This window comes from Pseudophryne corroboree, chromosome 9 (genome assembly GCF_028390025.1).
Source record: "Pseudophryne corroboree isolate aPseCor3 chromosome 9, aPseCor3.hap2, whole genome shotgun sequence".
Taxonomy (NCBI): domain Eukaryota; kingdom Metazoa; phylum Chordata; class Amphibia; order Anura; family Myobatrachidae; genus Pseudophryne; species Pseudophryne corroboree.
Genome location: NC_086452.1, coordinates 110,557,308 through 110,571,120, shown reverse-complemented (window position 1 = coordinate 110,571,120; position 13,813 = coordinate 110,557,308). Strand labels below are relative to the sequence as shown.

Sequence of the window (13,813 nt, the reverse complement as noted above, 5' to 3'; positions counted from 1 at the left end):
ATTTATATTAATGGACCTTTCTTTTAGTGTGTTCTTATTTGTCGGCACTGTCTGAACTTTTGGAATCCTTTTATATAAAGTATAGTTCATATGTACCAGTTTTATTAAGCTGGAAAACAGGATTGAAGTCTGACTTGTCTTTTCTCTCCAGTCCATTTGGTCAACCACAATGATGCACCCTGGTCCATCAGCCCTGGAGCAGCTCTTGATGCAGCAGAAGGAGAAGCAGCAAAGAGGCCAGGGATCACTGAACCCTCCGCATTGAGAGAGAAGGGGAGCAACATGACATGACTGGTCAGCAGCACAGGACAGGATGTGTCCTGAGCCCTGAGGAGGGCAGCCCTCTCTCCCCCCCTCACCGATCTGGGGGGGAGCATGTGTGGGGGAGCGTCCAGCGTATCCCACCAAATCTGAAAACCCCCAGCCCCGCAGGCGACGAAGTTACCTGACGGACCACAGCAGGAAGTTCCCATCCAGAGGGAGCTCGGGACTTCTTGAGTTTGGGGGGGAAAAGGGGTAACGTGCCCCCACATTTCTCGTTATTTGTGCATGCCGCTCACTGCACCCCCCAAGCCTCTGCCTAACACATGGATAGTAAATATCCCCCAGCAGTGCAAGGCAGGCGGGGGAAGTAAGAACCCTCCCCTCAGCATCTGAGTTGTAATGAGTTTTTCTATGGTTCTGTTTGTAGGTGGTGGGTGCACAAGGAACACCCCCATATCCAATTTACAGCCGAATGTCAGGAACTCTCTCCATTAGAGGAGGAGGTGGTACCGGTCCCCTCACAACCACCAGCTTGTGCTGGCTGAGGGAGATATGATTGACTGGGTGGCTTTTGTTCTCTTCCCTTTTGGGAAAATGGGTGAGGGGTTGAGTGTCTGTCGTGGTTATGGATGCCTGCTTGTTCCCATTGAGTGTCCTTAATCTGCTTCGGTGTCTGTCTTACCCTGCCTGCTTATTTGTCGTGTGTGTTTGTGCGAGTGCGCGCTCAATGTCCCCCTACCCCACCCCCACCCCTAAATCTGTGTATTGCAGGATGGGTGCTGGCATATTAGGGGAGTTGCTTTTATGATGGGACAGAATTTAGAGATAAGTACAGACTGGCTCTAGAGCCTGAACATTGTTACAGCTAGACTGCAGCTGTAATTCCCCCTTCACCCTCTTACCCTGCCTCTTTGGGAAGTCCATTCCGTCTGGCAGAAGGGAAAGGCATCGGATCAAGGTGCAATACTTCGGTACAAGTGCCAGAGCTCATAGCACAATACAAGTACAGGAATTTCTGTCCTCTCACTGCTCCAGCAACATGGAGCGCTTTGCACACAAGCAGCCAGAGCTGGGGTGTGATTAGTGAGCGAGAGGAACACACGGTCAGGTACATGTATAGGGAGTAAATGAGCGATCACCCTCCCATGTAAATCTGGAAGGAAGGCGACGCAAGGCTCTTCTACTCAAAGCTGTCAAAACAGGTCCCCCTTATGTGTATGTGTGTTTCCGTGTATGCCAAGGGCACCACCTGGTGCCCCAGCACATTTAGCACTTCGTACATTGAACGTACACATTACACACTGTTTGGGGCCAGACATCTTGTGCATAATTTAGGATTCTCTTGGAGGAAACCAGTTCTGTGTGACTGGGAATAAAAATGAAGGTGGTGAGGTGCCCTTTTGGCCATCCTTCCTTTAGCAGGATCTAGAGAGAGTGCAGACTCCCATCACTCACCTTTTCCTTGTGTTCTTGTGTGAGCACCGTCTGCTCGGAACTGCTTTACCATTAATAAACTCATGTTCTCTACAGCTACACCCATGACTTGTGCTTTTTGTCTTTTTCAATGAACAAAATTTAAGTCATTTTAAAGTAAAGTTGTTGGATTGTAGATCTTGAACCTTTAGTATGGATACGGAAGCGTCCTAAGGAATGACCATGGCACTGAATCGGGACAGGAGAGGAGACAGTCAGAGGGGGTGTGCTAGCAGTTTGGAAATGTATGGTGAAAATAATTCTGTAAAACTTGTTCCGAAAACCAGAAAGAAAGCTTGAAAGAGAATGTAATTAAACATGAAAGCAAACGTATCAATTGGTGCAAGAGATTATAGCATAGCTGTAGTCTAATAGATTTTGCAATGTGTATTATTGCAATCAGTGGCACATACAGCTGACATATTGTATTGAAAGGGTATCGGTCATCTTTTCTATTTTTAAATCTAGAGTTCGTCAAAACATGGAACACTGTATAATCTTTAATGGGTAATTTATTTAAAATTATTTTTGCCTAAATAAGATAATTATGTTGTAATTATTCCTTATAATTAAAGTAAGTTGGCCTTAGAAAATAGCCTATACAAAGAAATAGAAAACGGAGAATCACTCTGGTGCTGCCATTTGACAGGCGTTGAATAACTGACCTTGCTTGGCAACATTGGTAACCATGGAAACAAACTGTGGACTGCACTGATTGTTTCTATAGTAACAGATGTTAAGATCTGCCTGTCTATCAAATGGCAACAACACTCTGTAATCGTAGTACCCATGATAGTGGTTTTAAGTGGGCTATTGGTGTGTGGGTAACTGGTATACTTTAATGTTGCTGACATGTTATAAATGTATTAAGGAAAAATAAAACTAGTAACTGAATATTTTGTAATAAGAATATTTATAGTATTATAATATTTCAGATTGTTCCCATAAACAATTAATTGTTTTAGCCAGATCTTTGTAAATAAAGTGACTGACGTCAATGCATTTTGTGTACAAAGCATTAAGTCCTGCAGCATTCAACCATGTGTATACATGAATTTTATTCACAGTATATTGCACTTAAATATGCATCCAGCTTTAGATAAAGGTTTGAGATGGAGTAGTTTCACTTTGTACATGTATGCTTTGCATGCCTGTAGTACAGTAGGGCTTGTTCTTCCATGGACGGCTGCGATGCGGAGTACTCATTCTACAAAGGCTGATGGAAAGATTCCCACTTTCTCATGACACTCTCCTTCCCACCATTCCTCAGACACTGCAACATAGTAAGACAATGTCGGAGATTTGGATTGAATGTAATATTAAATGGAATTTAAACATACCTGTAACATACTGCATCCTATTCATTTTTTATATTTAACGTTTTGGTGAACTTAACATTTCAAAACGTTGCGGCATTATAGGTTTGGAACTATTCATTGGGCTGCAAAAAAATCTAGAGTTTATCACTCCTTTATTACCACTAACAAGATGTACATCCATCGGTATAGAAAGCAGCACCCCCCTATCGCACTCACCTTTATTCAGCACCTTAATTGTATCTCCTTTTTTAAATGCCAGATCTTCCGGTTGTGATGCCTCATAATCAAACAGGGCTGTTACGCTGATCCCCGACTTATCCTCTGACGCACGAGGACAGTCCTGTGACTGAGATTGGTCAGGCTTAAAGGGAAAACATGCATTAAGTTTATTTAGGTTCTCTTTTTTTTTTTTGCATGTAGATTAGATCACATATCTGGCATTTCCATGTGGAAGGTTTGTTCAAGGTAGGTGCAGTGTTTGCACACATTGCAAATGCCATCAGTACAGCGATAATGGTTAACCGCTCTTCTTGTCCTTTTCGAGGTTTTATGGAAAACTTACGGAAAGTGTGTGTGTGTGTGTGTGTATATATATATATATATACACACGTATATATGTATGTATATATATATATATATATATATATATGTGTGTATATATATATATATATATATATATATATTAGTGAAAACAGCGCCTACTAGTGCAGTATATTAGGATCCTTCAAATGAAAACCTACACCAGTTCAATAACACCCTTAGAAAAACGCAAGTACCATCATGAGTGGAGTTAACCACTTAATTAAATCGCACGCTCTCAAAATGGGAATTCCCGAACTGGATAGATTTCTCCCTTCAGCTCCAGAACCTCATGGTACTTCTGATCTTCTCAGGTCTCTCTCAGATCGCAGCACCCAGCAAAACCCTCACTGTCACACTTTGCGACCACGGCGCTTCTGATTTTTCCCGCTGCTCCCGTGACTGTTCTGGAGCTGAAGGGAGAAATCTATCCAGTTCGGGAATTCCCGTTTCTCTTAACGTCCTAGTGGATGCAGGGGACTCCGTAAGGACCATGGGGAATAGTGGGCTCTGCAGGAGACTGGGCACTCTAAAGAAAGATTTAGTACTATCTGGTGTGCACTGGCTCCTCCCTCTATGCCCCTCCTCCAGACCCCCCTCAATTAGAATCTGTGCCCGGCCGAGCTGGGTGCTCCTAGTGGGCTCTCCTGAGCTTGCTAGAAAAAGTATTTTGTTAGGTTTTTTATTTTCAGAGAGCTCTGCTGGCAACAGACTCTCTGCTACGAGGGACTGAGGGGAGAGAAGCAAACCTACTCACGGCAGCTAAGTAGCGCTTCTTAGGCTACTGGACACCATTAGCTCCAGAGGGATCGAACACAGGTACCTAACCTTGATCGTCCGGAGCCGCGCCGCCGTCCCCCTCGCAGAGCCAGAAGAACAGAAGCAGCAGAAGCAAGAAGACATCGAAATCGGCGGCTGAAGACTCCTGTCTTCACTTAAGGTAGCGCACAGCACTGCAGCTGTGCGCCATTGCTCCCACAGCACACCGCACACTCCGGTCACTGTAGGGTGCAGGGCGCAGGGGGGGGGGGGGGTGCCCTGGGCAGCAATTAAGTACCTTTTTGGCAAAAAGAGGCATATATACAGTCTGGGACTGTATATATGCCCGAGCCCCCGCCATTTTTTACACATTAAAGCGGGACAGAAGCCCGCTGCTGAGGGGGCGGGGCCTTCTTCCTCAGCACACCAGCGCCATTTTCTCTTCACAGCTCCGCTGGAAGGACGCTCCCCAGGCTCTCCCCTGCAGTATACAGGTGCATTAAAGGGTAAAAAAGAGAGGGGGGGCACATAAATTTAGGCGCAGTATATATATTAACAGCAGCTACAGGGTAGTTATTGAACTGGTGGAGGTTTTCATTTGAAGGATCCTAATATACTGCACTAGTAGGCGCTGTTTTCACCTTCTTTCTAGATCCATCAAAACAGACCGACTGAACACCGGTCACCTGGATTACGGCTGCCACCCTGTCAGAGGGAGTGTGGATTGAAGACAGAGAAATTGGACATTACCACTGTCTCTGGACTAAGACTCTCTTTATTTTCACTCATTTGGTGTAGCGCTAAGTACCACCTTTTCACATATATATATATATATATATATATATATATATATATATATATATATATATTTTTTTTTTTTTTTTTCATTCATTCAAACATACATACATACAAAGCCCCTTGTGGGCTCGGTGGCGTGGGTTCTCTTCCCACTCTATGGGTGTCGTGGGAATAGTCCCTTCTAGTCGGTATGCTGTTGGGATTTTGAGGGTTTGGGATGCTGGGGGAGGAGTTGTGTCCGTCTGTCTCCGGACTGTCGGTCACATAACATTCCGATCTGGTATGCCCATATTAGGGAAAACTAGGTGTCATTTTCCCGGGCTTCTCTGATTGTGCAGGAGTAACTGTTCTGGTCTTCCTGTGTGTTCCAAATAAAAGTATGATCTCTAGTGAAAATACAGTATAAAATTGTCATGCAGTCTTGAAACTAATATAGTTCTCCAAAAAAAATGCTAAAATTGTTGTAGTCATTATGACACAAACTGTTCATTGAGCATCTGATAGCAGTCTACATGAAAGTATGACTGATGTACTGTTTGTGTTTTACTAAGGGAGATGTGCAATTGGAATTGAGCTAGCTCCTGCTGGTGGTGAAATGCATACATAATTCATAAACTACTTGTGGATAAGCCCTAATACCCCTTTTCCACCAAATCCTGGGTCTGGCCTGGGATTTGAACCACTGTTCCAATCCGGGACAGACCCAGGACCCCCCGTTCCCTCTCTGGCTCCACACGGGTGCAGTCTCTCTTCTGCCGGCGCTTGGAGATGACCTCTCCAAGTGCCTGCAAATCTGGCTCTTCCCATGCTGTAAACAGGACCTGGGTTACATGTTTACAATGAGCCTTGACTGGGTCATTCCCAGTACCAATCCAAGTAGCTACCCAGGAAGGATTGCTGGGTCACTGGACTAGGGTTTTGTTTTTGGGAACCTTTTCCACTGAGCCATGACCTAGGTTATCACGGCAATAACCAGGGTTTTAGTGGCAGTGGAAAAGGGGTGTTATACTATTTTTTACACTACACCGTTTTCACTTGTACAGACTCCAAGAGAAATCACTGCACAATGCAGCAGGTAACCAGTAGGTGGCAAAGCTATACATTTATACACACACATACCATATTGTTTGCATCCAGTTCTGTGCACCTCAGTTTCAGGCAGTTGTCTGTAATTAGTCCCCATGCTCTTTCCACATTATCCTTGTTCAACAGCACTTGGGTATCTCCATCCTGGAAACTAAAAATATCACAAGATATATAATGTGTGTGTGTGTGTATGTATGTATGTATATATATGTATATATATATATATATATATATATATGTGTGTGTGTGTGTATGCATATATATATATGTATATATGTGTGTGTGTATACATACATACATACATACATACATACATGTTGAGTATCCCATATCCGAAATACGGACTTTTTGAGTGAGATAGTGAAACTTTTGTTTTTTGATGGCTCAATGTACACAAACTTTGTTTAATACACACAGTTATTAAAAATATTGTATTAAATGACCTTCAGGCTGTGTGTATAAGGTGTATATGAAACAGATTAATTGTGTGAATGTAGATACACTTTGTTTAATGCACAAAGTTCTAAAAAATATTGGCTAAAATTACCTTCAGGCTGTGTGTACAAGGTGTATATAAAACATAAATGCATTCTGTGCTTAGATTTAGGTCCATTCACCATGATATCTCATTATGGTATGCAATTATTCCAAAATACGGAAAAATCCGATATCCAAAATACCTCTGGTCCCAAGCATTTTGCATAAGGCAGTGGTTCCCAAACTTTTGTGAGTCACGGCACCCTGGAGTGTCAGATTTTTTTTCACGGCACCCCTAGGCCACAAGTTTCTTATTGAGAAATTTCGAAAAAAATATTAGATTAAGTAAATTATGTTTATATGTCATCCTTAGGGTCAGTTATGTGGTGAGGGACAAGATTTGCTTCTGTTTGTCCACATATTTTATAACTGGAAGCCATCAGCACTGGTTTTGCCTATTAAATTGACAATAAATAGTTTGAATTGGTCCTTGACCACCAACCTGAGGCACCCCTGCAAGTGTCCCGTGGCACCCCAGGGTGCCACGGCACACAGTTTGGGAACCACTGGCATAAGGGATACTCAACCTGTGTGTGTGTGTGTGTGTATATGTGTGTGTGTGTATATGTGTGTGTGTATATATGTGTGTATATATATATATATATATGTGTGTGTATATATATATATATATATATATATATAATCAATTGAATTGGCATAAGGGATACTCAACCTGTGTGTGTGTGTGTGTGTGTATGTATATATGTGTATATATATATATATATATATATATATATACACAATCAATTGAATTGGCACTCTCTCCAAGTAATGCTTATTGCTCTGGTGCCATCCGGAAAAACATTAATGTACAGTTAACCCAGCAGCGGCGACACTCACGAGTCTGGTCTCAGCAGGCAAAGTGCATAAGTGCAAACAGTGCTTTTATTCAATCAGAGCTTTTATTCAATCACTCCATGTCCAACGTTTCGGGGCCACGGGGCCCCGAAACGTTGGACATGGAGTGATTGAATAAAAGCACTGTTTGCACTTATGCACTTTGCCTGCTGAGACCAGACTCGTGAGTGCCGCCGCTGCTGGATTTACTGTACATATATACACACATATATATATTTATATATTATAGTGTATTTATTTATTACTAACCATATACATGGGATGCAGTCAGTTTACCTACAATCAAAATCCTGATGTTCAAAGTACCGACATTAAAAATGTTGACAGTCAAAATACAGACATTTAACATGTCAACAGGTCAAAAAAAATCATGCGTTTTTCATGATTTTTTTCATGAACCAGGTTGGTTTTGCCTTGTAAACGTTTGCTGCTGCTTTAATAGTTCGGCTGGAGTCTCAGCGCTCTGGCTGTCCCGCAATCTGTTACATCCAGCCCTATGTATTAAAAAACGAGTTTTATGGTAAGAACTTACCCTTGTTAAAACTCTTTCTGCGAGGTACACTGGGCTCCACAAGTCTAGACAATAGAGTGTAGAGTAGGATCTTGATCCGAGGCACCAACAGGCTCAAAGCTTTGACTGTTCCCAGAATGCACAGCGCCGCCTCCTATATCACCCCGCCTCCCAGCACAGGAGCTCAGTTTCGTTAACCAGCCCAATGCAGTAGCAGGAAAAGAGACGACAACGGTTAGTAGCCACATACACCACACTCTCACGACAAGAGAAGTGTCAGCGGCTAATGCCATATCAACCCAAAGAAGCTAAGTGCGTCAGGGTGGGCGCCTTGTGGAGCCCAGTGTACTTCGCAGAAAGAGTTTTAACAAGGGTAAGTTCTTACCATAAAACTCGTTTTCTGCTGCGGGGTACACTGGGCTCCACAAGTCTGGACAATGGGGATGTCCTAAAGCAGTTCCTTATGGGAGGGGATGCACTGTAGCGGGCACAAGAACCCGGCGTCCAAAGGAAGCATCCTGGGAAGCGGCAGTATCGAAGGCATAGAACCTTATGAACGTGTTCCCGGAGGACCACGTAGCCGCCTTGCACAATTCATCAAGGGTCGCACCATGTTGGGCCGCCCACGAAGGTCCAACAGACCGAGTGAAATGGGCCGGAATATGAACAGGAGCTGACAGACCAGCCTTCACATAAGCATGCGCAATCACCATTCTAATCCACCTGGCCAGGGTCTGCTTGTGAGCAGGCCAGCCACGTTTGTGAAATCCAAACAAAACAAAGAGAGAATCAGACTTTCGAATAGAAGCAGTTCTCTTCACATAGATACGGAGAGCCCGTACCACATCCAAAGACCGCTCTTTGGGAGACAAATCAGGAGAGACAAAAGCTGGAACCACAATCTCCTGATTAAGGTGGAACGAAGAAACCACCTTAGGTAAATATCCGGGACGAGTCCTAAGAACCGCCCGGTCACGGTGAAAAATCAGATATGGGGAACTACAAGACAAGGCACTCAAATCTGACACTCTTCTAGCAGAGGCAATAGCCAGCAAGAACACCACCTTAAGGGAAAGCCACTTAAGGTCAGCTGAACCAAGAGGTTCAAATGGAGGCTCCTGCAACGCCTCCAAAACCACCGACAAGTCCCAAGGAACCACAGGCGGGACATAGGGAGGTTGGATACGCAACACACCCTGAGTGAAAGTATGAACATCAGGTAAAGTCGCAATTTTTCTCTGAAACCACACCGACAAGGCAGAAATATGAACCTTGAGGGAAGCCAGACGCAGGCCTAAATCTAGGCCCTGCTGTAGAAAAGCCAAAAGTTTGGCTGTACTAAACTTGGAAGCGTCATAATGGTTAGATGCGCACCAAACAAAGTAGGAATGCCAGACCCGATGGTAAATCCGAGCAGAGGCCGGTTTCCGGGCCTGCAACATAGTTTTAATGACCTCTTCAGAAAAACCCTTCGCTCTTAAGACGGAAGCTTCAAGAGCCACGCCGTCAAAGACAGCCGGGCTAGGTTCTGGTAGACACGGGGGCCCTGAACGAGGAGGTCTGGGCGTTGTGGAAGTAGAAGTGGACGCTCTGACGATAGGCCGTGCAGGTCTGAGAACCAGTGCCGTCTGGGCCACGCCGGAGCTATGAGAAGCAGATTTCCTTTTTCTTGCTTGAACTTCCGAATTACCCTGGGTAGGAGTGACACCGGAGGGAACACGTACGGCAGCCGAAACCTCCACGGCACCGCCAGCGCATCCACGAATGCTGCTTGAGGATCCCTTGCTCCGAAGACCGGAACCTTGTGATTGTGTCGAGACGCCATCAGATCCACATCTGGAAGACCCCACCTTTCCACGAGGAGTTGAAACACTTCTGGATGGAAGCCCCACTCGCCGGCATGCACGTCCTGACGACTGAGAAAGTCCGCTTCCCAATTCAGGACTCCCGGAATGAATATTGCCGGTAGATGGCGTTCTGCCCAACGTAGAATCCGTGAGGCTTCCTTCATTGCCAAACTGCTTCGAGTGCCGCCTTGATGATTTATGTAAGCCACTGTGGTGGCGTTGTCCGACTGTACTTGAACAGGACGGTTCTGAATCAAATGCTGGGCTAGGTACAACGCATTGAAGACCGCCTGCAATTCCAGAATGTTGATCGAGAGGAGAGAGATTCCTCCTTGGTCCACCGACCCTGCAAGGAGTGCTGCTCCAGCACCGCGCCCCAACCTCTTAGACTGGCATCTGTCGTCAACAGGACCCAGTTGGATATCCAGAAGGGACGGCCTCTGCACAATTGTCGGTCCTGGAGCCACCAGAGCAGCGACAGACGGACCTCCGGAGTCAAAGAGATCATTTGAGACCTGATCCGGTGAGGCAGGCCGTCCCACTTGGCTAGAATCAGCTTCTGTAGGGGGTGAGCATGGAATTGAGCATACTCCACCATGTCGAATGCTGATACCATGAGGCCCAGCACCTGCATTGCCAAATGTATCGACACTTGCGGACGAGAAAGGAAGCAACGAATCCTGTCCTGAAGTTTCAAGACTTTCTCCTGAGACCAGAACAACCTCTGGTTGTGAGTGTCCAACAGCGCTCCCAGATGCACCATGCTCTGAGCAGGGACCAGGGAGGATTTCTTCCAGTTGATGAGCCACCTGTGGGCTTGTAGAAACCGGACCGTCATCCAGATGACGCAGGAGAAGATCTGGGGAATTTGCCAGGATTAACAAGTCGTCCAGATACGGCAGTATCCTGACCCCTTGACGGCGGAGTACCACCGTCATCACCGCCATAACTTTGGTGAAGACTCGCGGAGCCGTTGTTGAACCAAAAGGTGACGCCCGAAACTGGTAATGGAGGTTGCCAATAGCGAACCTCAGGTATTGTTGATGTGACACTGCTATAGGAATATGCAGGTAAGCATCCTGTATGTCCAGGGAGACCATGTAGTCCCCAGGTTCCAAGGCCAAAACTATAGAGCGAAGGGTTTCCATACGGAACTTGGAAACCTTCACAAACTTGTTCAGTGCCTTGAGGTTGAGAATGGGCCGGGAGGACCCATTCGGTTTCGGGACTAGAAACAGCGGAGAATAGTACCCCCGGCCCCTCTGAGCAAGAGGCACCTGTACTACGACTCCTGTATCCAGGAGGGTCTGTACCACCGAATGCAGAGTGTTTGCCTTTGTCTGGTCCGACGGGACGTCTGTCTGGCAAAATCGATGAGGGGGGTCGGTTTTTGAAGGCTATGGCGTAACCTTGAGTGACGACTTCCCGTACCCAGGCATCTGAAGTGGTCGTCAACCATTTCTGGGTATACCCTGGAAGCCGGCTCCCCACCCTGGGATCCCCCAGGGGGAGGCCCGCCCCGTCATGTGGCAGGCTTATTGGTCTTGGCTGCTGGCTGACGGGCAGCCCAGGCTCTTTTGGGCTTCGGCTTACCAGGTTTGGAAGTGCGGGCCTGCTTATGGTACGCCTGACCTTTTTGCTTTACCTGAAGGATGAAAGGGGCGAAAGGACGTGCCTTTGGCCTTCGACACAGAAGGAGCTGTATTAGGCAGACAGGCAGTTTTGGCAGTAGCCAAGTCAGCCACTATTTTATTTAAGTCCTCCCCAAACGGAATATCCCCTTGAAAGGGAGTACCTCCAGGGTTTTTTTAGAGACCAGATCCACAGACCAGGATCTCAGCCACAATATCCTGCGAGCCAGGACTGACGTAGTAGAGGCCTTGGCTGCTAGGATACCGGCATCAGAAGCCGCCTTTTTAATATAGCGAGAAGCTGTGACAATATATGACAAGCATTGTCTAGCATGGTCAGAGGAGATTTCAGCTTCTAACTCCAAGGCCCATGCTTCAATAGCCTCTGCCGCCCATGTAGCTGCAATAGTGGGCCTTTGTTCAGCACCCGTGAGGGTGTAAATCGCTTTTAGACAACCCTCGACACGTTTATCTGTAGGCTCTTTTAGAGACGTGACGGTAGTGACAGGTAGAGCTGAGGAAACCACCATCCTAACCACATGTGAGTCTACTGGAGGAGGCGTTTCCCAATTCTTAGACAGCTCTGACGCGAGGGGATAGCGAGCCAGCATCTTCTTTTGAGGCACAAACTTCGTACCCGGGCTTTGCCAGGGTTCCTGACGTATATCCACTAGGTGGTCAGAGTGAGGTAAAACTTATTTAATCACCTTCTGACGCTTGAACCTATCTAGTTTCTTAGGAGGAACGGATGGCTCGGGATCATCCGTAATCTGCAGAATTAACTTAATAGCCTCCAAAAGATCAGGAACATCCACATGTGAACTACCCTCCCCATCATCCGTATCTGAGTCAGAACCTGTGGGGTCAGTGTATGTGCTGTCTTCATCAGACGAGGTGTCAGTGACAGCAGTGGATTGTGAGGAGACGAGCGCTCGCTTAGAGGACCTCTTGGACTTAGGCGAGCGATGGTCAGACTTTTTAGTAGTCTGGGACTGGTTCAACTTCTTTAATTGAGCAGATAAATCGTCTGCCCATGGCGGGTTAGCTGCAGGGACCACATACGGTTGTACCGCCATTGGGGGTCCCATAGGGGGTGTTAGTTTATGAACTAGCGTATGCAGAAGCGTGGAAAAAGCGGCCCACGGAGGGTCAGTATGTGCCTCCGTTGCCACAGTCCCAGCGGGGGTTCAAGGAGCCCCCAGAACCACAGCTGCTATATACTCCCCATATGTGCCTGTGGCTTCAGCAACACCAGCAGTGTGTTCCGCCCCAGAACCGTTTACCCTCAGAAGCAGACATGATATAACTTGCAGTATGAGGTAAAACAGTACAATTATTAGCAGCACTATATCCCTAAACCCAAACCCCTGCGCAGTGTAGTCAGCACCAGCAGAGATAAAGGAGAGATATGGTGACTAAATCACAGAGAAAAATACGTAATACAGTATATCTTTGTGAAAATCCTATATTAAATAACACCTGACGCACCAAGCCCCCTCAGGTTATAGAATATAGGGATAGCAAGTTGAGTGAAAGACACGAGATGGACACCACTCAGCTATCAATGCACACACAAATAGTCACGGTTTGTACAATGCAGAGGTTATTACAGACAATAATACTGCACTGGATTAGCTTACACAGCTATATAATCAATAGATATAACACTACACAGTAAGAAACAGGATTTATATCACAGGGTAAGTGTACTATAAACCCCTGACTAAATGCATTCTTTCTTACTAACACTGACTAAAAAGGCAGGTAGAATACTTAAGTGTCATTTAAAGGCACAGCGCTGACAACCAGGCGGCTTTACATAGGAGGATTTGCCCAAGCAGTTCCAGGAACAGTGAGCTGAGGATTAATGGCGCCGCAGACACTGACAGGGAGTGAGGAAAAGACAGAGATGCAGCTCCAGGGCGGGAACACTTGCTGTAAATGGCGACCTGGGGGAGGGGCTTCAGGTCTAAGCCTTATCCCCCTTGCTGGCAAAGCCACCGGGTACTGTGGGCGATATTAAAATCGGTTTAAAGAGAACACCTGCGCCCATGCCCTGGTGATCTAGTGGGATCGCCTGTATCCACAGTGTCCAGCGTGCGTGGTCCGCCTCCCACTGACCACGCCGGATCGCGATAAAGACCGGGTCCC

General features: G+C 46.1%; 2 protein-coding genes across 8 annotated transcripts in view; one reads left to right on the top strand and one right to left on the bottom strand.

Annotated features, from left to right (window-relative positions):
* Positions 1-1,799, top strand: part of SMG7 (SMG7 nonsense mediated mRNA decay factor) — a 109,752-nt gene extending 107,953 nt beyond the window's left edge. For all 6 annotated transcript variants that reach the window (XM_063939759.1, XM_063939758.1, XM_063939757.1 and 3 more), the window contains one exon: positions 152-1,799. In XM_063939759.1, coding sequence (XP_063795829.1) covers positions 152-265 — 114 coding nt within the window. In that variant the 3' untranslated portion in view covers positions 266-1,799. The remainder of the gene's footprint in view (positions 1-151) is intronic.
* A 977-nt stretch (positions 1,800-2,776) lies between these two features.
* NCF2 (neutrophil cytosolic factor 2) overlaps positions 2,777-13,813 on the bottom strand; it is a 146,792-nt gene continuing 135,755 nt past the window's right edge. For both annotated transcript variants that reach the window (XM_063939760.1, XM_063939761.1), the window contains 3 exons: positions 6,312-6,429; positions 3,273-3,417; positions 2,777-3,010 (listed from right to left, as the gene is read on the bottom strand). In XM_063939760.1, coding sequence (XP_063795830.1) covers positions 2,940-3,010; positions 3,273-3,417; positions 6,312-6,429 — 334 coding nt within the window. In that variant the 3' untranslated portion in view covers positions 2,777-2,939. The remainder of the gene's footprint in view (positions 3,011-3,272; positions 3,418-6,311; positions 6,430-13,813) is intronic.